Raw genomic sequence first — 24,202 nt, 5'->3', positions numbered from 1 at the left:
TTTGTGGGCTCCAGGAGAACTCCAGGGAAGAGTAAGCAGGAGGATGTCAAGGGGCTGTCATCAGCACAGATAACCAAATTAACCAGGGAACTAACAGGCAAGTTAATGCATCAATATGCACGGTAATAAATGGCAATGAGTCACTGGAGATCTGTTGCTTTAATGATGCTGTTATAAAAATGGTGGCCCTGAGCTATTTCAGTCCACATATACTGAATTTTGGCTGATGCTTATCAGTTTATATGCAAGAAAATTTATGGCATGCAACCTAAATGAAACAGTCCTTGGACAAGAAGAAATGGATTGCAGGTGCAAACAAGCATGAAATGAAAATCTACTAATGAGTTTCCATTAGTAGCTAAATACATAATCGAATAATTTTAGCCAACATAGAGCAATGAAAAAATCAATTTATTCATCATAAGTACTACTATATAGATTGATATGGATTGATGCTCTTGTATATCTAAAGCTGGTTTCGTTAAGTGAAACTTGAGCTTTGGATTCAATTAAAACAGCTAATAGCAGCAGAACATGAGTTGGCTTTCACTGAATGTGAACAGAAACTATTTTCTTTGGAAACCCTGAATAACTCGTGACTCATTCCACCTTATGCTAATAGGAGTATTTCTATATGAAAGCTATAGACTAAAATATCTCAGAATTATGAACTAATATTGGCAAACCTGAATTTACGTTTGGATATCCATTAATGTAAGCAATAGTATCCTCAATTTTCTTCTTTTTGCCTTAAATAACATCTAACCTGACTGTTGTCAGCTTAGACTATAACAACTATGGGAAATATTGCTCTATTGCAGGCACACACAGACAAACTGGGTTTCCAGGCATTGGAAGTGCTCACAAGGACCCTTTTTGTTCCTCATCTGTAGCAGAAGACACACTGGCAAAGCGGTGCCAATTTAGTGAGGTGTGTGAGAAGAGCAAAATGTTCACACTTTGAAATGCTAAAAAGCCCTCAGGGCCTTTTTTTTTCCTCCTTGGAAGAGGAATTTTAAATGGTGTAGACTTGGAGATTGACATTAATGTCAACGTTTCAGGGCTCAGTAGTTTATGAATCAATGTATGCATATCATTTCCTAAACCTGAAGTCAAAGGAAACAATAATAATAGAGAAGGAGCAAACCAAAAGCTTTTACCAATGTTTTGGAAGAGATAACTAGTTTGGGTGAGTCATTATTATGAAGTTTTAAGAACAGCATCCCTGATTGATGTCATGGGGACCTCAGACCGGCAGCAGCTGTCCAGCTGGGACGGGTTGTAGTGGACATTATTTCTCAGTGGATCTTAAAAATGGAATTCAAAATTTATACCAAATGCATCAGCTGAAAAACAAATGAACTTGCTTGGGCTTGTAGTACTTCTAGAGAAGCTTTCAGCAAATGCATGCATATAGATCTCATTTTAGCATGACAATATATCTCATTGTAACCATCCCTTTGACTATATCCCATCAAGCTTCAGCAAAAACTCTGGATGGAAACGTGCAGATATTGTGGCACAAGTGGGGAGGAGGTTGGTGCACCCCGAGCTAATGGCCATGTCCATGCCTGCTGCTCAGCCATCAGCTCCCAGCAGCAAGCAGCAGCTCGCTGAGTCCAATGGGCTGCCAGCCTGAACTCACACAGCACTTTGCATTTGATGGGGTCCCTAAAAGATTTACGAGTTTGTCAAACTGAAATATCATCCACTCACTGCTGAAGGCAGCTTCATTTGTGCATAAGGCACAGAGCTCCATGAGCAACAGTTCAGTGCCCGGTGATGAGAAACATGCTGGGGAGAGTCTGAAGTGGAACCTGGGCAGGTGCAGTGTGGTGATCTAACCTGACGTGATGTGGGAAGGCTGTGGGAGTTCTTACAGTCTGATTTCTGAAAAATACAACATGGCATCTCTCGTGTATTCCATATTTCAGGTGTGGGTTTCTTCTGAAAGCAGATCCTTTCGCTTTAGGCACCTGTCAGATCCGAGGGCTGTAAGGCAGCAGGAGAAAAATCTTTTCACCCTGGAAAAAAAAAATGCATGGGGAGTGAGTAACTGCTCCATTTCCAGTACTAGAAGACTTACTGCCTTTATCCTTACTGCAGCACTGCCTCAGAGTACAGCTTCATCCGGAGATGCCAATGGTGTGACAACACGGAGCTGCAGCAGGTGCAGTGCTGCGGGGCTGCATTGTGCCTCCATCACCATCCCTACCCTCCATCACCACAGCAGCCTCCTTTGCCTGCCCACAGATGCACAGACCTGGCTATAAAGGTAATTTTCAAATCCACGGAGAATGCTGTTTGCCTATGGGATTTCCTCCTGAGTTGCTATAAGTTTGTGCTGCGTGAATGTCGGATAGCAAGCCATCAGGAAAGATGTCTTTGTTATGGCCCTTACCAGTGACTGTTGTAGCACTGATGGATTTCGGGGAGCTGCTGCTGTCATGGAAGGGGATGGTACTTCAGAGCTGTTGATTGTCCCTGTTGCCTCCATACTGGGCCATTTCAGCACCTCTGATACAGGCATCTCCCATTTGCTGAAAGCTGAGTATTCAGTGATAGTGCAAAAATTGAGCTGGATTCCAGAAATGCTAATTCTAGCTTCTCCTGTGCTTACCATGGGATGCCACAGGTCTCAAAATGAACTTCTCTCTTCATTGTCTAAGCTGAGGTAATGGCTGACAAACAAGAGACCAGGAACCAGAAGAGTAAGTATTGTGGTTCCCAACTCACTTTGGTCACAGCATTGGAAATGTCCACGCAGCATATCCAGCTCCACTCTGAAGAGCCAGCTAACGTATATCCCATCTTCCTCCAAAACTTCAAATGAGAAACAAACACATTTTTTGCAACCCTATGCAGCCACTGCCATAACCCTGTGTATCAGTTGGCATCTTTTACCTCTCACTGGCTGGAAATCTCACGTTTTCATTGCCCTGAATCACCAGATGCATTCATCAAACACAACAAATGCCTCCGGAGCACTAACTCGCTCCTCTTGATCCCAAGGGGTTACATAATCATTGTCATGCTGACAATACGTTTGGAAATACCTGTGTTGCAAACTCCAATACTTAAGCTTTCTAGCAGGGCTGGGAAACTGCAGAAGGAAAACTGAATCCTAAATTAAATTTTAGAGTTTTTCAGTTTCTCAGAAATTTGATAGAGATGCACTTCTGGGAGGATTTCAGATCTGTCTGTGGGGGGAAAAGTGTTTTTTTTTAATACCAATAGAAATGGTTCATGGACTAAAAGATTTTTTTTTTTCTAAGACATAACGTTATACCTTCACAAATAGGAAAATATGGAAGTGAATATGGAAAATATAGAAAATATGGAAAATATGGAAAAATGAATTCTCTGCCTTCCTAGGGAGCTGCCAGTGCTGTGGCTTGGCCTTGTGTAGCCCTGGTCCTTCTGTGCCCCAGGATGCCCAAACCTGCTGTTGGTGGCATTGCAGGGGGCTGAGGCAGCAGCCGTCCTTCTCAGCTTCCAGGAGAAGACCAGAAGGCAGCTGAGCATCACTGCCATGCTCTGACAGGAGCTTACACCTGGAAAGCATTGGCAGGAAAGCAGTGAAGTCATCGCAGGTCAAACGCTGAGTGTTGCTTAAAAAGGGAAGTTCGGACTATGGACACGTGAACAAATTGCCCTAAGGATCCCACGTACCAACTGATGTGTGAGAACCACTTCTTATCTGCAGTGAGAACCAGCCCATGCAAGGTAACTCGATAGCTTTAATTAAAAAGATTCTCACTTCTGTCGTTGGAGCTAGCCAAAGCCAGTGGAGTGGCAGTGCCTCACATAACCCCATGTCTTACGCAAGAGCACAGGCAGCAAATGCAGAGATTCTGGCTCTGGTCACAGCACAGCTGCTTCTGCCTTCACAGAGCTGGACCCCCATGGCCATAATATTTGAACAGATGTTTTAAAATAAGTTCCAGAAAGGACATATGAATGTGAGTGTTTCCTCCTTGAAGTCTATCGCTTAAATGTGAACGTTGTGTTTGTGCGTAGGATTGTACCATGGACACATAGGAGGCCTTTGCTCTCAGTCCATACACGAACCCTGCGTTTTTTGAAGTATATTTAATGTGCACAAAAACACAAACACTGTCTCAAAACCAATGTATCTGCTGCTGTGCAGTCATACAGCACTTTGTCAGATTTCTGCTGCACGCCGTTCATTTTTAGGTCAGTTTAGAAAGGAGACTTGCCTGGGATTTTGCTCTGAGGTTTGGCCATCCAGTCCCCATTACAGCTGAGCGTGGGATTTTGCTGTAGAAAGGTGCTGATTCTGCCAGAATGCAAAACGTGTGCTGACATCGGTGGGAGATGTGCATCTGGAGTGATTAAAGACCAAACCCAGTGGTATTAGCCTGGGATCCGGTCAATCTCTTTGCTGTGCAACTGCACCTTTTTAATAAGGGGCAGCTTAAGGTTACGTACCCCAGTCCTGCTGATCAGCTGCACCGTGACTGTCCAAACTCCTGTCTCAGCAGCTGCCCAGTGTGACCTTGGAGCCACGAGGGACAGGCAGGAAGGCAGCTCCTCACCTTGCTGCTCCTTATGCCAGCTGCGCAGGGCTTTCTCACATACTGCAGTAAGTTCACTTCCATTACTATTTTTTTCCCAAATACCATCCTATTTCCTTCACTGATAAATCCAGTGTGGTACAAAAGCATTTATTTCCCTGACAATCTAGTTTTCCATTCTAAAAATGCCCAAACCTGAGGCCTCTTATGGCAACTGACAGTACAAATTCAGCTTGCAGAAACTTGTGCTGTTTAGCAAACACACCCCAATAGTGAGAAAATGGCACAGGACCCCCACAGGAGGATGCACACAGATACGAGTGAGCCGAGTTCTGTGCAGCCCTTTGCTGTCCCCAGGGTGTTAACAGCACCTGGATTAAAATACTTGAGATGTTGGTGTGTGCTGAGGAGCCTCTCAGGCAGCCTTGCCTTCTTCTTGAGTGCTGGCAGCGGCTCAGGAGCGGCAGATGAGGACTGTCTGTGGGCAGAGGCTGCTCCATACCTGCTGGGATGCAATGACCTGCTTCGTCAGCAGGTTTTGTGTAGAGAGTGTTTTGGAAGGAGAGGGAAAAATGCTTTGTGCAGTTTAAATATTAAAAAGGGCGAGGGATGGTAGAATGTAAATAACCAAATGGCCTGATCTGCTTTCTCTGCTTGGAATAGGTCCACAGCACAGATGCAGCTGAGCGCTTTGTTGTTTGAATGGCTTGGTCCTGTGCCCTTGCAGCAGCTCCATCACGGCCCTGCTAGGCTCCCACATTGCCCCCCCCTTGATTTGTCCAAATGAGGGTATTTTGGAAAACAGTGCTGCTTTCCTTGAGGCTGAGAAGGGACGGAGACCATGGAAGTGCTCCTGGAGGTGGCTGTCCCCAGGTGTCCTCCAGTGCTGCCCAGGGGGAGCGCTGATGCCATGTGTCAGGCAGGGGCTGTCATGTTAAAGCCCTGTACATCCTCCCTTTGCAGCATGAAATAGGAACCATTATATTTTGGTGATTTCCACAAGCAAACCTCTTAACCTCTTCCGTATCAGCAGCCATCCAACCCTGATGCAGTTTTTGAATGAGATTGTCATTAATGTCACGGTGTGTATAAATCACAGTTTTCTACAGCAGCAGTTAACAAGGCTGCCTTCACTTAGATGGCCCAAATGACACGTCTGCAGCAGGCATGCTGTCCTCTCTCAGATGCAAAGTGTGCACTGAACTTAATGCAAACCTATAACATTATTTTCATTACAATCAAATCTGGATGCTAATAAGGCAGCTATATATTTGGCATCTAACTTGCTTTGTTAAGGAAAATATTTGTTTTTAAAATTAATAATGCTAACAGTCATTTTATTATATGAAATGCTCATACTTATTACTTTGACTTTTTCCATGGGACTTTGGCACTGGTCAGTGCACGATCCGAGCCCATCAGCCACGGAACAAAGCAGTCTGCCTTCAAATGAAATGATTTTTAAATCAAAACCATTCAGTTACAGTTTCAGCCCTGCGAATACTTAAGGCGTCGCTGCCTCTGTTGTGAAGCATTTATTTCAGCACAGCCAAGTTGTTTTCAGTGACTGATCCCAACTTTCTGCCATTTGTCTCTCCATTCCGCTGCTGCCAGAAGGAATCTTTCCTCCTCCATGAAGGCGCCCCATCAGACATTCACTGCACATCCAAATCTGCTTGAAGTTTGGTGCTCCGTGGCATATGAGAGGCTGAGAAACGCAGAGAAACGGTGCATTGAGCGTAAGGTGCTGCATTCATGGAGAATTACATCTCTTCCAGAGAGAGCCCGGCTGCCTGGATGCACTACAGCAAAGTAAGCACTTGTCTGCTTTTATTCTTGGATGGCAATTGATGTTGTTCTGATTGGTACCTGCACCAAGCGCGCTGGCTCTGATCCAGCACAGAACTTGCTTTACTTTAAACCCACACATAATGTCATTGACTGGAAAGCGGCCTTCGCCTTCCCATAAATTTAATCTCCCCTTCCTGTCAACCAGCCTGAAAGTTCTCCGACGGGTTTTTAATTCATTCCGGGGGTGGGTGAGTCAGATGGGGGGTGCTGAGAGCTGTGCATCTACTGCACGTGCTTTGGGATGAAGGTGTCACAGGGTGCGGGCCGGGGCGGTGCTGCAGCAGTGCCCTCCTATGCAGAGCACCACGCCAGGAGCAGTGCACGCACTGCGTGCCACTGAAAGGTGCTGGTGGGCAAAATCCTGCTTTGTTGGGCATCTGCAAAGCAGATCCCTCAAGGACTGCCTTTGATCTCCTTGGTACTGGGAGATGTGGGACTGCGTGAGAACAAAGGGTGAGAACAAACTGTAACACAGATAAGTAATGACTTGGGAAATAGTAAGGTGGTAGATGTTAAAGAAGCAGGATTTGCAGTGGGAGAAAAAACCACGCATTTCTCCCATGCAGCTCCCCCAGCCCCCTGCGTGTGGGCTAATTCACAGCTAATTGTTAGATGATTTGCTGAATATCCCCTATTGTTATCTGTGCCCTGCAAAATCAAGCCCTAATTCCAGGTAACCACAGGGGTGAATTCATGGCTAGGCTTACATGAGCAGAAGGATTCGTTAATGGTCGTTAAAGGTCACCTCACTGAATTCAGCGCTGTAGCGAGCCAGTCTGCGTGCTCTGTGCAGGGAGAGAGGAAGGTGCTGCTGGCCAGGATGCCTATCTTTGGTCTGGGCTTAGGAAGGAGGAAAAACAACCTGTGGAAAAGTACCAACAGCTCTGGAGGCGCTGCTATCCGTGCTTCCCAGCTCGTCTGCTTTGTGTGCAATCCACCGCTGGAGCAGAAGCCTTGGTTTGGCCTCTGCAGGGAGAGAACATCCACCTGAAGGAGCAAGTGATGATGGAATCGTGTTTCTCTGTTGTGTCCAGTAGAAAAGAAGAGGGAAGAGATGAGTTCTCCTTTTCTCCTCTAAAAATAGGTTCCGGAAGCTCATTAATTGAATTAACATAACGAACAGCTAAAGTTCACCTAACAAAATAGGATCATTTGCAGCTTAGTGGCAATGATTAATTGATGGAGATAAAATGCGTCAGATCGTTTTGAACAAAAAGTGGAGGAACCGATCAGGAAAAAAACAACACGTTTGAGGGCTGTTCCTGACTCTCAAAATGGTGTTTTTGTTTTACAGCCAGCTGAAAAAATGTACTCTTACAGGCTGGAAAGGACTGGACGACCCAATGGGGTTGGACAAGAGCTACAAAGCCATCCAAGTAAGTCCTCCAAACGTTTAGCTGGTTAGACTTTGTCTGGGGGCTGGAGGAGCCCCAACCCATACTGTTAATGCCTCTCTCCTTCACGTATTTTGGCTACGAAGTGAAAAGTAATTTCCCACAGCTCTGTAGCGATGATCCTGGTCCCATCTGCAACAGCAGCTCAGAATTTACAGCCAACTTAACTGGCTCTATAGTGTTTAGGTTCAATAAAAAGATAAAACTCTCATGAGCTTTTTTTCTGTTATCCTACTCTGGTTTTTGAAGCCTGGAAGGCACATAAAATGCAATTCTCAGCAGAAGGACGGTAATTGGGAGAAAAGGTAATAGATGGTCCGCATTACTCTTTGAAGTTCCCATTGATCTGTGTTGCTGAGACTATTTTTCCAATTCATAACTCAGAAACGTGAAGAAATTGTCACTTTATCTGCAGGTATATGTGATTCTCCTCCCAAGAAAATGGACTCAGAGCTCTGAGCAGCCTTTGTTTGGGTTTTTCTTGGGAGAGGGTTTGAAATGGGGCAGAATTGCAGTGCCAGTTGTAGTATTTGCTTGAACACAAATTTTCCTGGCGTTAACCAAAACAACGGTGGCTTTGAGATTTCTTTTTAATGTCTGAAATCCGCGTGAGAAGATTGGATACATCCGTGGAGGGCGTGCTTTGCAGCCAGTCCCATGCTGAGAGCTGGTGTTAATTAGGAGGTGATTATCCCACCTCCTTAGGCTGAAAAATGAAACCTTTCATAACGTGGAAAAACCATCTGTCCAAACGGTGCTTAAGGACGAGGGCTTTTTATGCTCACCAGAGCTGAATCTACACGCAGTAACTTGGGTTGATAACAAATTTAGTAGGTTGCGTCCCTAACTGACATGGCTAGGCTGGCAAACCTGCCCAAAGCCAAAATGACGCCATGTTTTAGGTGCGGGTTGTGCCAAAGTAGCCATTTCTCTGCATTGTCATGTCTGCCTGGTCTTCTTCTCTTTGCCTTTCAGTATCTCAAACGGGAAGCAACAAATAAATAAATAAATGAGATCTTTCCTTGCTGGGAGTTTCCAAAGAGAGACTTCTTAAGTAAGACTTGTTCACACCAGTGCTGGGGCCCCCTGAGGTAGAAGGGAAACCTGGTGTTGGGGGAGGGCTGCTGACTTGGAAACAGCTCTGCTGGACAAAAGAAAGCTGCAGCTATGAGGAGTTCTTACGTCCTGCTGCCTTGCCCTTGTCCAAAACACAAAGCAAAGGCTGCTCCCCATGCTTGCTGCCAAAGGTTAGAACAACCCAGCAGAGGAGGCAGGTACTCATCCCTCACTGTGTTTTAATAGGAAAGAGAAGGAAAACTTATAGTCAGAAGTAAGAAAATGATGGTGATCCAGAAATTCAGAGCAAAAGGTTTGTGATGAAAATGATTATTGTCAAGGGCTTTGAAAAACGTTCAGAGCTGTGGTCTGGGATCTGCACGTGGAGTAATTGCAAACAGTGTTCGATTTAGAAGGGGTTTGTTAATTAGGTTCTAAGACATCATGGCTGATGCTAATGAGGGGGCCTGCATCCCACCACCAAGGAGCCATCCTGGTTCATAGTGTCCCTCCCACGTGGGGCTGCTGGGACTCTGCAGATGGTACAATGCCTTCCAGTGTTGTTTTCTACCCCGGATTCAGAAAAAAGGAACAAAATGGTGATTTCGTATGCGCTGGCACACACAGTGATGAGTTCTACCAACCCGTCTCCAAGAGGCAGGTTTTTTAAGACTCATGCATTCATAATGCATCGCCCCGTGTCTGCCCTGTGACATATCCCTGCTTTACATTCCCTTTGTGCCAAACGCACTGGTTCCCACTCAGGGACTGACTCATAATTCTTTATAACAGCCTTTCAGATGTTTTTGGCATCTACTTTTTGCCCGCATATCTCCTCTTCTTCTGTCTTTGGGGATATGATCAATGCCTTCCTCAGTCAGACCCTTTAGGACAGCCAGGAGACCTCGGGACGAGCTGTGCTCATGGTGTAAGAGCACAGCACAATGCAAATGGAAACCTACTTGAACACAATTAAATCTACGTGGCAAGCAGGTATTTAGACAAGCCTAGATTTGCTGGCAGTTTATCTCAACCTGTGAGCTATATCGATGTTTCTTTCATCTGTTTTAAGAGAAATATCTACTTTGGTTTGTAGACGTCCTGGGATCCTGCAGTCAGGAAAGGCACAGAGAGGGATAATATGGTATTTCTCTGAGCTTTTGGACTGCCTTGCGGTCTCCAAGCAAGAACGCAGTGGATTTCTTGTAAATATTTAAAGGAGAAGTCTGACTGTCCCTGTGCAGTGCTGTGCTGTAAAGGTAAAGATTGGCAGCAATCTTCAAATATTTAGATATGTCAACTCTAAAAACGCCGCTAAAATGTTTGCTCCCATCCTGGAGGTGTTATGCTTTTTTTAATTGCTATGTGACAGTTTAATGACATGCAACACTGAGGTGTGCTTCTGGGAGATCCTGGTTAACTTTATCAGTGGAAACTTTGGATAAAGGATGGCCTCAGGAATGACAAGGGGCTATCAGCAGGGGGCAGGGTGTTACTAACGTGTATTAATTTATCTTCTCTCGTGCCGACATTGTTCTATAGTTTGCTGTGTAGTGGCAAAGGCATAACCCCTATTCTGTCCATGGTGGATAATGATATTAAGTATTACTGGCTGGAATAATCTCTCTGAACTGAGTGATCTGCATGGTGTTTGTTTTTACATTGCAGCAGTAGGAAGGCGGCTGCCCATGTGTTTTCACAGGGGATGGCATCACTCGCTGGGTGTGCAGCAAGGTGCAAGACACCAGGAGAAAATGGGACGGGTATTTCTTCCTCGTCTCCTCGGGCCCACGCTGCAGTACTGATGGGTAAGCACTGCCTGTGAGCCTGCCTTGTCTTTTATTCAAGTCACTGAGAAATTCACGCTTTTTAACTCAAGTCCGGAGTATTGCTCTGCGTTTCCTGTGCTGTGATAGTGCTGTCCTGCAGTCTCCTGTCCTTCTCCAGTATCTTTTCCGTACCTACCATGGGCCTGCATCCATGGGAGAAGGAAGTCCTTTGGCTCATCGCAGCCAGTAAGCATCACAGCTCTGCTTCCAAGGTTGGTACGTGTGCATTTTACTTTACCCAATCTGATTCTTGTTAGGGCTTTGGTTTCTCTGGATTCTTTACTCAAAGTAGACACCAGTTTGGGCTTAAATGCAAGGATCAGAATGGCTGGCTGGTGGAATGGGATATCCTGGCCAACTTTACCTTACACACAGTCCCATTTAATTGTATAAGAGAAGTGAAGCTCACACTATTTGCATTGGTGTTGCAGGGGAACAGCAGGTAGTGGGGATGGTTCCAGGCTGGCACTGATCAACACCCAGGGAACACTCACAGCACAAAATCCATCTGAAGCCACACACATTCTTATAGGTTACTACAAGTTTGTATTGATTAGGGTGATGGAGTCATTTTGTTTTGTGCTGAACCACCCAGCATCTGGAATTGAGACCTGCTAGGCACTGAGTGAGTTAGCAGAGCAAATTGGAAAGGGCAGGGCTATAAATTGCAAGGGAATTCACTTTGTGGTTAACACTTGTGCGTGCTGTGAGAAGCAGGGCTGTACACAGACCGCCCTTCCATGCAAACCCCAATCAGTTTGCTGACAGAGTACCCTGCTGAACCCTCACACCTTACTCAGTACTTCTTAAAATAGACGTGGTTGAGGAGGCGTGGGAAGATGTACGTTCTCACCTTAAGTGATGCGCTGACAGGAGGCATCGTGGAATTAATAAGGAATGTATAGATGAGCCTGTAGCAGCCTTAACGTGTTTAATATATACTGCTAAACTATGAAATGTCTGTAATAGAAAAAGGACCTACTTGATGCGTGTAGCACCATTTCTCTTCTCCAGTACGTGTTCTGAAAAGTCAGTAAAATATTTATTCATAAGTACAAATCCATAAATTGCTAGAAAACTAGGTCAATACATTCATGCAGGAAACTAGTCAACCCACACGCAGCAAGTTCACCTCATGCCAGTCACAAATCTGTGCAGCTGGTAATTGAGCAGCATCTCTGAGCTGCCAGGCACCACGGGAGCCCAGGTCCCTTCAGGAGCCCCAGATATCTTTGTGCACTTCAGCACTGAAAAACCACGCTGTGCTTGGAGGTCTCCCTCAGTTCCTCAGGCATCTCTGCCTGGGTTATCTTCCCTTCCAGTGCTCCACAGTTTTCTGTGCTTGTCGCCTAGTCAGCTTCTAACAGTCTGCTTCTCCTTTATGCTTAAAAGAAGGTGATGGCTGCAGAGATTGGAAAGTTTCAGAAGGCAACGTGCAGAGTGTTTTCATTTCTTATGGCTTTCCTTGCTCTTTGGAAACTAGAAAAACTAGGAAAAAAAGAGCACTCACCGAAAAATTTGATGTCCAAAAGGAACCTATCCAGTATCTGAACTGATGCTGATATGGGCTGTTCTGGTGGTTATTAAAAACAGTTCTGAGAAATGATGAGGGTATATTGCAAAGATAAAGCAAGATGGTGTTTGGTGCTGTTAATTAAGGCGTTCAGCACAACAGCCATATTTCACAACAATCCTGCTTGGTATCAAGCCAAGGACCAATAAAAAAGCATTGCAGCGTCATTACAGTTACACTACAGATGGAATTTGGAGCCAAAGGAAGGAATGTGGTTACCAGTTCTCATGCAGAAGAATGCCAGGTGCAGTAGTTATTATTTCAGGAATTACTTAGATCCCTGGAAAGCCTTATTATCCCACATTACTCCTCTTTCAATGACAGATTTCACTGTGACCAATGGAGTTGTGCCACGCTTCAGTGCAAGAGCAACTGTCCCTTTGCCTGGAGGGCTCCACAGGTAATCCCACTGCTCTGCTGTCCCCAGAGCAGCATTTGCTCTCATCTCACGTGCAGGTGGGCATTGGGCCTCTCCTATGCGCTTAAAACTTGAGGCAGGCTTGGAGGTAGCTCTGAAAAATGTGAGACATAAAGGAAAAGTTTGGACCAACGCTTGACAACTTTTCTGCATCTCAATTCTAAAAGAATTCAAATTGAGGGGTATATTTTTCACTTGCAAATGTTTCAGATCTTTTAGTTTTCTTTTATGGTTATTTTAAGCCTGTAGCATCGTGGAATTGTCTTTCTCTGTGTCCTTGGGAAAAGGAGATAGCAACAGCTCAGGAATTTGTGCTGAGCAATAATTCCCCTGAACGGAGCTCAGTTTTTTGGCTGGAGAAAAAAAAATAATCTTAAGGATGTTAACAGTTTTAATTTTCAGATGTGTAAGAGCTGATGCTTTTGGAAAGGCGTGCTCTTTGAATCTGTAGGGAATTTGGATGTCCTTTGGCAGAGCGCTGTGGGAGCTCCGTGTTTGCTAGAGAAGCAGAACATTGGTGCCGTGAGGCTGTTTTGTGTTAGCTGCTGCTGTTGAAATACAGTGTTGTGTGGAAGAGCAGTTGGAGATGAATAAGAACTGTTGAACCAAAAGGTCTGCAATGCAATGCAGTGCTGGGCTCTGTTATGATAAGAAGGGCAGGAGAAGCCAAATGTTTAAGGAGGGCTGGAAGGCAATAAGAGACACCAGTGGGAGACATTCACATAAACAATCAACAACCTGCCGAGCACGAGGATTAAGAGACCAGTGAGGGAGAGGTGCAAAGAGAAATGAAAGGGAAAAAAGAAAACACCAGGATTATAATAAAATGGCGAGAGAATTTGGCCCTCCTTGTGTGCAGATGGGATTCACGTCCCTCCTGTCAGCCTCACCAGCACCAGGGCTGTCCCAGCTCCCAAGGAACTCCAGCTGCCCCCGAGGGCTGTGCCAGACTGGGGTGGAGAGCATGTCACAGTGAAGGTGACCTAACGTAAGTGCCAAAGTGGAGAGGAATTGTGAAGGAAGTGGTCATTTTGTTGCTGATCACTGTCTGTCATGGAGGAGGAGGATCAAAAGCTGCTGAGGAAACAGGATTGTTTCCTGGTGTGATGTGATGGGGGAACTTGATCATCTCTTGATAACAGAAACGGCTTTGCAAAAATTCTGCTTAAAAAAAAATCCCAAATCCAAACAAATTAGTTATGTGGAACTGGGATTGAATGTGAAAGTCCTTTGAGGCACTGCACAATCAGTGCAGCACCTCTGCCTTGAGCCAGTCCATGTTGGATTCACACGAAGTGCTGTGCAATGCCACTCCATTGTCTTCTGTTCACGCTTGCTTGTTTTGTATTTTTCTCTGATTACACTTCGCTCCTGGCAGCAATCCACTAAGAATGAACCACATCCTTTCCCCACCAGCCTTCACTTCTCACTATGGCGGCAGCCCCTGCCCACTGGGTGGGCCTGCTGCCTTCCCCTCCTCTTCCTCCCCTGCTGCTCTTCAGCATCTTTTGCCCAGGAAATCCTCACAGATGCCAGGCTCTTTCTCCTGTGATGCTTTAGTTAGTGAAATGAAACTGCTGTTCCAATGTCCTGTGATGGATGTGAGCTGGTCACCATATTTAATATACCCTCGGATAACGTTTAAGTATATAACAGCAAGCCAAGCTGTGCTAAACCTCTCATGATGGGTTGAGAGCAAAGTACATTTACCAAAGTACCTTGGTAGGAATTAAAATGAAATTCCCATTTTCCATGGTTACATTCTGATTCTGGTTGTCATTACCTTACTAAAAAAAAACACTTGGTATTTCAAACTTTACTAAATCACTGTGTCTTGCAATTAACTTTCATACTCCAGACAACAGAAAGGGATTAATTTCATTCAACTCTGTTGTTTAATAGGCGTCTAAACAATTCTTTATTTCTGAGCCACAAAGAAATGTGCAGTTATATTATATTGTACACATGGTAATGGGCAAAAGGAAAATTACTAAGGAGAAATTCATCTCAGTTCTTTGTTTTATCAGCTCTGGAGAAGAGATTTTGTGAGTGTGACAGGCATGGCCAAGGTAGTGCCCCAGGGTCACGTGGAGCTGCATGTGAGAAGGCCTTGCATTCCCATACCCAACCTCAGGGATTCTGGCTGCCTGAGCAAGGGCACTGCTGGGTCAGTTCGGAGCGTGGCAGCCCTGAGGGTGTAGAATGGATACGGAGAGGGCAGCAGAACCAAACAGAGGTCTCATTAAAACTGGCAGTTTTGCAGGGTGGTCGGAGAATGCACAACTTTGTCTGTTGTGAAAAGGAAAAAAATTGATCCCATCAGTACTTTGTGAATTGCAGATGCTGTCCAGTGCATGGAGTGTGGCCCGACTGCGCAGGTGGAGGATTGATGTCATTGCCCATGTTCAGGCACGTTACACAGAGCACACTGTGAAAAACCTTGTGGTCCATCTTATGCCCAAGAGCAAAAGTGCATATGTGTTTGCAAAATAAGTAACTCCAGTACTGCCTGAACTGTGGGAAGACATTTAGAGAGGCAGGGCTGAAGCTGAATGCAAGCAGGCAGCATTAGGAAAAGAACAGGGAGTTTATTTAGCGGTAAATAATGAGTTTACGCTCTGCTGCTTTTCTCAAATGTGTTTGCAGATCAATTAAAAGCTATGTTTAATCGCCGCTCCATTTGCAATCTGATATGCATTGTGCCACCTCCACGAGGAGAGGCGCAGCTGATGGCTCTCTCTGGGCAGGGCCTCCTCTGGGCTGCTCCGCTGAGGGGCTCTGCAGAACAGCCCACGCATGGGGTGAACCGCTGTCATGTGTCTGTGTGCGCTTCACTTGCATGCCAGCATTTGTAACTGCAGGAAAACTTCCCTGAATTAGTGATGGCTGTTTTATTTTTACGAGACTCGTGCTCGGGCAGCGTTTTAAAAAATGAATCATGATTTTAGGTGATTTCTTTCTGCTTGAATGCTCGGAACTGTCTGAAAATTGTCGGTTAAAGCTGCTTCAATTTTGGTCTCTAATGGAGGTGCTCACACTCCCTAAACTGGCAAATGCTGGCTGTAGGATGAGACATGTTCTCCTAATTATATTCCATGTTTGCATTTACTTGGATACACAGATAGTAAACCGGCAGTGAACAGCACGGTTAGAGCAGAAATAACCACATGGGAATGGAGAAATAACTGGGCCAGACCCACACCTGGCCCCCTGCAGCAGCACATCCACAGTGCTGGGGCTCCACTGGTCCCAACTCCTTCCCCTGAGCTCAGCCTGGGATGCGTGGCCGGGAGCCGGCAGTGCAGCACAGCTCAGCCACCGGGTGCTGTGGGAGTTTTTCCTTTTTGTCCTTTTCACTTTATTGCATCAGAAGGATGTAAGCCAGGGCTCGATATTTTAATGCTTGGCCTAATACTAATCAGGGAAACGTAGCAGCTGTACTTGGTAGTGTTAAAGATGCGAGCCATCTCTAACAGTCTGGTATTAATGTGGTGAGATTGACCGAAAACGTTTTGCTCTTAAGAAATTCGCAGTTCATTTGCAGTCATTAAAATAATTAGGTGCTGTGCTCTGAGTGCTCAGCTAAGGGCACCACTGCTGCCCTGCTGAGCCCAGCCTGACCGACCCCACTGCAGGGAGCAAGCAACCCAGCAGTGCTGAACCATCCCGAGGACTGATGACACCCAGCACTTGAGTAGGAGCTTGATGCTTAAATAGCTTTGAGAAGCTGGGCCCCAGCCCTGCAGAAAAAAGCACATAAATAACGTGCCCTTGCATTCCTATTTGTTTTAATGAGTTGGCTTTTATTATAAAGATATTTCTGTAAATAAGTGATTACAGGATTGAGACAAAAGCAATCAATAAGGATTAGATGCAACTCATAGGATCAAGAGAAGTCAGTTTTATTGGAAGAAAGGGAGAGGAAAAAAAGTCTTTTCTTTGCTGGATCCCACTATGCATCACCTTCACAATGTAAAGAGGTCTTTTGAAAACATGAGCTAACCTCTGAGCCTCCTTTGTGCTGCTCAAGTGATGTAAAGGCTGTAAGTTTGAATGAGCTCTGTAATTGCACTTCTCTTTCTACAGTGGGTTTTTTTTTTTTTTTTCCAACTAGTTCTTTCTTAATCTAAAAGTCTTTTATCTGTTTTGAGAAAGCAAAGAGATGTTCCTGCAGTTCTGATGCTGGGTAGCAATATCATGAGAGCAGTATCATTTGGAACATTCAGATGTTGGCTCAAGGGAATCGCTGAGGGCGTGCAAAGCTTTTTTTCTCTACATCAGCAGTCTGTGTGTGTGTGAGGTTCATAGAGGCAGAAGGTGCTTTTGGGGAGGTGGCATTAGGGTGAGGGCAGTCCAGCAAGCCACTCCTCTCCCATGAACTCTGAGGTGCCAAACGGGTCACAGCCAAGCTGACAAGAGGAGCTGGCGACATCACAAGAAATAAGTGTGCACCAGGATGACTCTTTGCCTCCCTGTGTTTCTCACTCTGCTGCAGGGCTGAGGTGCAACTTCCCCTGTGTTCATTGTGTCCAACACGTTCTGCTGAATCAAAACCAAATGGTGAACTAAGGGGAAAACCTCTGTTTGGTAACCGCCAGTGCAGGACCTGAAATGATGGTGTCCATGGCTGGAGCCTGTAAACACTGCTGTGAAACCAAACACAGTGAGAACAAATGGCCCTTGCGGATAACTTTCACTTCAGTAAGCCAGGAATGCGAAACAAAACAAATCTCAATAATAATCCATTCGCTTTAATGGGGTCTGAAAAGTTAAGATGTTCGCGTGCGTTTTCTCTCGCTATTCCCTTCATTATTCAACCTCCATAGGTGTCCTTTACTGTAGCTTTAGAAAAGCAGGTTGTTAATTTGTTAGCGCAGCAATAAAGATGGTTATCGAGGTATTGCACTGCGAGGAGGGAATTTCCAGAGCAGCTGTAGTGAAATGACTATGAGCATGGCCAACGCTTTCACTGAATTAATTTATATCAGATTAATTACATAGAGCACTTAAAAGGCAAAAGTTGTAGAATAATATACATTAGAAGATGAATCTCTTTCCAAAGTCCTTACAACCACAGTTAAATATTGGGAGTTATTACCCGCCTTTAACACGGTTCCCATCAGCAGCACAGTAAGCCTTAGAGCTGACACTTCAGATAAGTACATGATCTAGTTCAGCCCTAAAACCCTTAACAGAAAATACATCAGGACTTACTGTAAAATTTCATGGAGGATTAGAGAAAACATTAAGTCAATAGTTCTTTAGTTATTAGGGGCTTTTAAGGTAATCAATACTTTCTAGCCATATTAGTGCCTGAAATGATAAAAGATGACATGAATATCCAGCTCCTTTTTTTGGTACACTTCTGTATTTCCTTTCTTTAGTCAGTCCTGCTAGAATCAATACTGATACAAGGAATGTGGTTATCTTAAAAAATGCAATCAATATTGATTTATTTATTCCTGCCCGTTTCAAGAGGGACTTCATTTCAGGAGTTTGATTTCTTTGTACAGAAGTACTACCAACCACAGTAAAACTTGGGAATACCCCCTGGTTTTGGCTATGGAGACATTCATGCTCAGCAGTGTGCCAATGCAGCAAAGATGGTTTTAAGAAAATGGCAAATAGGATTAATTCTAAGAATTCTTTAGTTACTTGCTATTTTATGCCCTGAAAGACGTACATTGATATTAATTAAATTTAATTTATATAATTCAATCCTAAACCTATTTGCATGCAGTTATTTAATAATTGTTTCATCAATTGAATGGATTCTTTCCTTTGATTCTATTTAAAAGAAACGAGACAGTCACCCAACGCGCAGTCCTTAGGCTCAATCTCTGTTATTCAGGCAGGAATACAGCCAGTCATACAACAGCATTTCAGATTCTTCCCAGGCAGTGTTATTGAGTGTTCGTTCTTCTATTTCCCACTAATCATCTGCTGGCTTTCTTCTGCATTTCTCATGTAGGAATTTAAGAGTTCTGTTGATATGGATGTTCATTGCTGCACACCCAGGATCCTCGTTTCCCTGGCTGCTCCCAACCTGATGCCACCTGCAAACATGACAAGAATGCTTTCTCCAGGTTATCGCTGCTGCCCGTGACAAAGTTGTGAATGCAGAGGAAGGCTTCCCTCACAGCTTCAAAGAACAGAACTTCATCAAAGCATGGCCATAATTTAAAGTCTCTCCTGAACGGTATTCTTTATTTCTTTTGTAATTAACAAAATCATAAACATTGCCTTCTAATCTAATCGAGAGTGACTGTGAGACCTGTGGTGTTTGCTGTGTATACACTACGGACAGTGGGTGTCAGGGATAACTAACAGCAGGTCTGTTTAACATAGCAGCTTTCTTGTTTGAATGTGACATTTGGAAGCTCGTGTTGCTAGTGAAAGGCAGGACTTATTTGCATGCAGTGATTGCTCAGCTTCCAAGCGAGTGCCAATGAATGCCAAATGTATACACTTAACTGATTACGGAAAGCAGAACTGCATTATTTTGGCTTGATTTAAATAGTATTGAGCTACAATTTTAATCTTGTTTCCAACTCCCTTTATGTTCTGAATGATGTAGGGAACTAGACTACTGCAGCAGGCACCAGATGAATTTCCCCTAGGAAATTAGCCCCCTGATGCCTTAAGATCAGCAGTGCTGTTCCATGGAACAATTGTTCCTTTCTGACCGGTCCTAAGATAGCTGGAAGGAAGAAGTTCCCTTCTTAACCATCACCAGGTTTGAAAATGAAAGGAGCTGCTCCTTAGAGATATCCTTGGATCTGCTCCTTTTGGAAGCCATCCTGAGAACCGTTGCAAAACTGTCCCCCATAATAAAGTGGTCTGAAAGAGCAAGAGAGCAGACAGATCCAGCAGTCCTTGCACAAAGCACTTGAATTAACGTGATGCAGGCTACAGAGCACTTGGAGGCTTCTCTTGATGGAAACCTACGACTCACCATCAGCTCTCTAAACCCACGTTCCTGGCTGCCACCGTTAAAACCCTGCTGTGTCTGTAGACTAATTATGCAGAAAGTAGCTTTTCCTGATAAAGGGTAATGCTCGCTGAAGTGTAATGGGGAAGGCATCTCCAGTGCCGTATCGATTCTTGCTGCTCTTGCTGTCGGGGCTGGTCTGAGCTGAATGCAATTAGATGCGATCCCTGCACTCGGGGGAAACGGGGCTTCTCGTTTTGTAACGATGCCTTCTGCAAGTCCTAATAAATAGGACATTAAAGGAGAGTTATTCCATTCTGTGTTTTACAAAAGGACTAGTCTTCTCCCATTTGATTACTGGGCCCTAACGATCAAGTCGGTGCAAACGTTTACAGTCAGGCCTCTTTTTATTTCAATTCTTTCTTATCCAGGGAAAAACAAAACCTCACAAAGGAAACAGGAATTTTTGCATTAAGCTGACCTTGCCCCATACATCATTTGTACAGCTTTCTCTCCATGTTTCCAAGAGGCCATTTAGCTTAATGCTCTGTTCCACATCTCATTTCATTACGTTACAGGTGCTCTGGGGACGAGTTTCAAAAGAACAAAGAATGGCATATTTCCTGGCTTGGAAAATGAATTCGGTGTTTGTTTAGGAGTCTCCCTCCTTTTGTGCCTTAGATATTTACTTTCCATAATATGGAACGGGCAGTAAGATACTTGAACCAAAATATAGGACATTGCAAATGGAAGAATTAATACAATTTTTATCCCACTTCAGTTGTCCAAAGCCATTGGGAAATTCTTCATATGTTTGCACTTGTAGTAAAAGGTTAACTGACTGACTGCATTTTCAGAAATTTAGGGAAAGACAAAATGAATTGGCCTCCATTCTATTCTGTTCAACTTTATGCCCATGAAAACGGCACGTACAAAATACGTTATTTGTAAAGCGTTCTTAAGCATCTTCAAAAACAAAACAAAAACGTGCCTTGTTGTATGATACTTAATTAGACAGCACACATTTTAAGAGCCTACAGTATTCAGTTTACATGGAAAAGAATGAATGAACTGTAGGGGAAAAATGGGAGGGACATCTTCATCTGTTCATGCTCAGGGAGTTGGTGCCTTTCCAAACGTGGAACAGGGAGCACAAAATTGTGGTCAAAAACACAGCATAAAATCAGTGACAACTTTTGAAGTGATATTAACATTTTAAAAGTTAAAATTATTTGAAACGTGGTAGAAAACGAACTGTTTGTGAACAGCGAATGAAATACACTGCTGAAAATCTACTGAAGTACTGAGCCATTGAAGGAAATTAATCCTAAGTGGGACTTCAGGAGTAGAATTTTTACTTTGATGAATTTTTCATGCTTGATACATAGTGATATTCAACTAATAACGTTAATAACCTTACTATTTGAAGGTAATTATCCCCATAAACGAGCTGTGATGGTTTGAAAACATCTGTTTCCTTTTGGAGTCAGCGTACATCTGCCCTTAAACAAGGTGAAAATGCAGTGTGATAACTCTGAGGACTGAATTGCTGGGGTTTTTTGGGCTTGTTTTTTTTTCTGTAATGCTGTGTTCCCTGCAATTAGGTAACAGCTTTGAATATGATTACTGCGTTTTTATGTATCAGTGCGTATATTATTAGAACGTTTGCTTCCTTAATCTCTCTGCTTTATCTGATATTTTAGGCATTAAACAAGTCATAGGATTGATATGTACAATGTTTTCAAACTAATTCTTCTATTATTTTGCTGGTGAATTCTGTTTGACAGATAATTCCTCTTAATGAGCTTTGCCACAACTGCTTCCTATGTGGGGCTGTGCACACCCACCTGCCCGCTCCCTCACACCTCTTGAATTTCCACTGGCACAAATGCAGTGGGCAAACACAATAGAACTCTTCCATGGTTGTGACTGAGAATTATTTTGATGCCAGCTGTATGTTCAGCCAGCACCCTGAAACTAGTGGTAGTCAAATGCCTACAACATCGTGCGATGAGTAGGAATTCCCATTTTCCAGGAGGTGTATTTTCCTCCCATTCCCAGCAGAGGCATTCACTGTTGCTTTATTGGAAACCCTTCAGTGCTGGTAGTTCAGTGCTCCGCTCGGAGCCGCTCACAGGTAGTGGAATCCTCTTAGTGTGATGGATATGCTAGTAAATGGAAAAATGCTGCTCTGTAAGTCGTTTCGAACATGAGAGAGGTTATCTGACAGAGCTCTCTTTAACCATACAGTTGGCAGTGAGATCAATTTTTTTTCCCTTCCAACAGAGAGAAAAGTGTCAGCTGGAAGGATTTTAAATGAAAACATCTCTGTGAGGCTATAGCTGCTCTCCAGGAGGACAAGTCACAGGTTCCCATACTGGGTAGCAAGGCTGGGATTGTCTTCAATCTGCACAGCTGAAGCTGGTGTGTGTGACATGAGGGTGGCAGGGTAGTATTGACTATAGACTTGCATGTCTCAGTTGAGATGGGGTGCTCAAAATGTTGTAAGGCCAAACTCTGATTTTCCATCTTTCATGTCTCCTGTATTCTTCAAAGTGGCTGAAAAGCAGCTAGAAGGTTTCCTGAGATTTCTTTCATTGTGAATGTTCTGAAGCATCGCACTAGAAGATGGCAAAGATCATGTCAGGGCAGGTAGAAAGTACATCTAGTCTTGCTGTGATGCCTGACATACCATTAACTATGGGATCCAGGCTGTCCTAACCTATGTGGAGGTCAAGGACAATGGCATTGTGAGAGCTGCAAAAGTGTATGAGCATCTCTAGAGTACCCATTCCTCTGCTACCCCAGGCAGAAATTCAGCAGAGGTGGTCTTTAATGTCCATTACATTGTAGTTTTTAAAGCGTGCAATTTATCTACTACCCCTGCAGTGATTGAAGTGATGCAATACTCTGAAACACTGCTAAAAAAATTCAAGGAGTTAAGCTAACAATATGATTTTTCAGTACAAGTGACGAGGAAATGTATGTAAGCAGTCTGCAAAGAATAGGTGCTCCATTAAACTTTACTATGTTGTCATGAAATCTCTACAGAAACCTCTGCTCAGAAAGGGCTAGCTAGATCTTTTTCAGCAGTACTGTCTAGAACTATATATGCAGCCATCATTTTTCTAAGATGGGTGCTGCCAGATCTGATAAGAACAATGGAGAAAGAAAAAGAAATGTTGCAGCTACTAGGATTCACTGTAGTCGCCTTTGTCTATACTAGGTAAGGCAAAGGAAATTCCTAATTTTTTAATGCAAAAAAAATATATATGTGTACATATATATATTAAAGGAAAGATTATACTCTGAGCTCTGATAAATTCTTTTAGAATTTTGAATCAGTGGTGGGCACATCAGCTAACCTCTGTCTCGAGTGTTTCATGGTGAAGAGTGTTTCAGGCTGCGCCAAGAGCAGTGAGTACTGCAGTGGTCTCCAGCTTTACCTGAAAGAGTAGCAGTCATCTCTAAGCTGTCTGGAAGCTCTGGGTTAATGCAGAGGCAATACTCCTAAGTGACATGGGATCTTCTTGACTCAGTATACCCTTCCAGCTAGCGTTACCTAAAAGGGAGTTCTTCTCACTTTCTATTCTCTTTATTGAACAAAATTTCTGTTTATAGTCACACTGTCATTATGGCTCATGCTGCATGCTGTCTTTCACTTGCACTGAATATGGGTTTTGCACACGTGCCAAATAGTTTGTTACTTGGCAAGAGTGCACTGGCAAGAGAATTTGCTTCTACGCATAGTAATAGGCAAGTTTGGCTAATAGGCTCTTTGTCTGAAAGCCTTCTGCATATTCAGAGCTGCTCATTTGTCACGCTAGCCTGACCTAGGCAACAAATACTAAAAAAGAGTCATAAATATGCCCTGTTCTTTCCAGAATGCCAACTGAAGTAAGCATTAGCTGTTTTGTGATGAACTTGTCATCTGCCCCTCTTCAGCTCCACAAAGCGTTGTCCAATCATGCTTATTTCTAGAATAGTCTTCCTAACCATCACTGATTTTTTGCTTTTGGAAGTGCCTGATTCTGTTCTCTGTGTTCTTGTAGAGTACATCTAATATTAAAGCAGACAGCTCTGATGCTGCAGTAGCTTTGGGATGACGAAGTTCATACCCCAGTACTTGTGAAGCTGTCAGCCCAAGGTCTGTCCTGGTTTTACAGTTAATGGAAGGGAATGTTCCCTGTTTGGCAGGCAGTGTCTGTACCACCAGACCCTTCTGTTGCCAGTGCTCCATGCATGGGGTGGCAGGCATCTGGTGTGTCCTGCCAATGTGTTACGAGTTCTACCAGTAGCTTGTGCCCACTGGTCTATAAAGCCAAGAGCCTCCTTGGGCATTTAGAGGTGGCAGGTGTCCTTCATGTTGAGACTGCCTGGTTGTTGATATCAAGATGACTTCACGTATTTTTTACAACTAGCTTTTTATATGTAAGTTACAGTATTTCTTGTCCTGCAACTGCTTTCTTATTTTCAATATTTAATAATAGTTATCTAGAGGTTGAGAGTCACTTCTTATTTTGAAATACTTATATATATTACTTAATTCTGCCTAGAGCTAGAGTGTATAACAAGCCAATTAATTGGCTGACTAGAAATCAATGGCATACAT

The 24,202-nt window shown here is 43.9% G+C and overlaps 1 protein-coding gene across 23 annotated transcripts in view; it reads left to right on the top strand.

Annotated features, from left to right (window-relative positions):
* Positions 1-24,202, top strand: part of CRBN (cereblon) — a 68,422-nt gene that overhangs the window by 26,849 nt on the left and 17,371 nt on the right. For 14 of the 23 annotated variants that reach the window (XM_046899996.1, XM_040646323.2, XM_046899988.1 and 11 more), the window contains 8 exons: positions 2,107-2,275; positions 3,376-3,726; positions 4,503-4,606; positions 6,153-6,350; positions 7,684-7,765; positions 9,936-10,098; positions 10,508-10,647; positions 18,631-18,858. In XM_046899996.1, the coding sequence (XP_046755952.1) occupies positions 18,777-18,858 (82 nt within the window). In that variant the 5' untranslated portion in view covers positions 2,107-2,275; positions 3,376-3,726; positions 4,503-4,606; ... (3 more) ...; positions 10,508-10,647; positions 18,631-18,776. Of the gene's footprint in view, positions 1-821; positions 932-2,106; positions 2,276-3,375; positions 3,727-4,502; positions 4,607-6,152; positions 6,351-7,683; positions 7,766-9,935; positions 10,099-10,507; positions 10,881-12,565; positions 12,642-18,630; positions 18,859-24,202 lie in introns of all 23 variants that reach the window. The other 9 variants (XM_040646326.2, XM_040646331.2, XM_046899993.1 and 6 more) reach the window with 9 other exon arrangements.

This window comes from Gallus gallus, chromosome 12 (genome assembly GCF_016699485.2).
Source record: "Gallus gallus isolate bGalGal1 chromosome 12, bGalGal1.mat.broiler.GRCg7b, whole genome shotgun sequence".
NCBI classification, from domain to species: Eukaryota; Metazoa; Chordata; class Aves; order Galliformes; family Phasianidae; genus Gallus; species Gallus gallus.
Note: the sequence above shows the minus strand (reverse complement) of the source record. Positions and strands in the feature narration are given on the sequence as shown.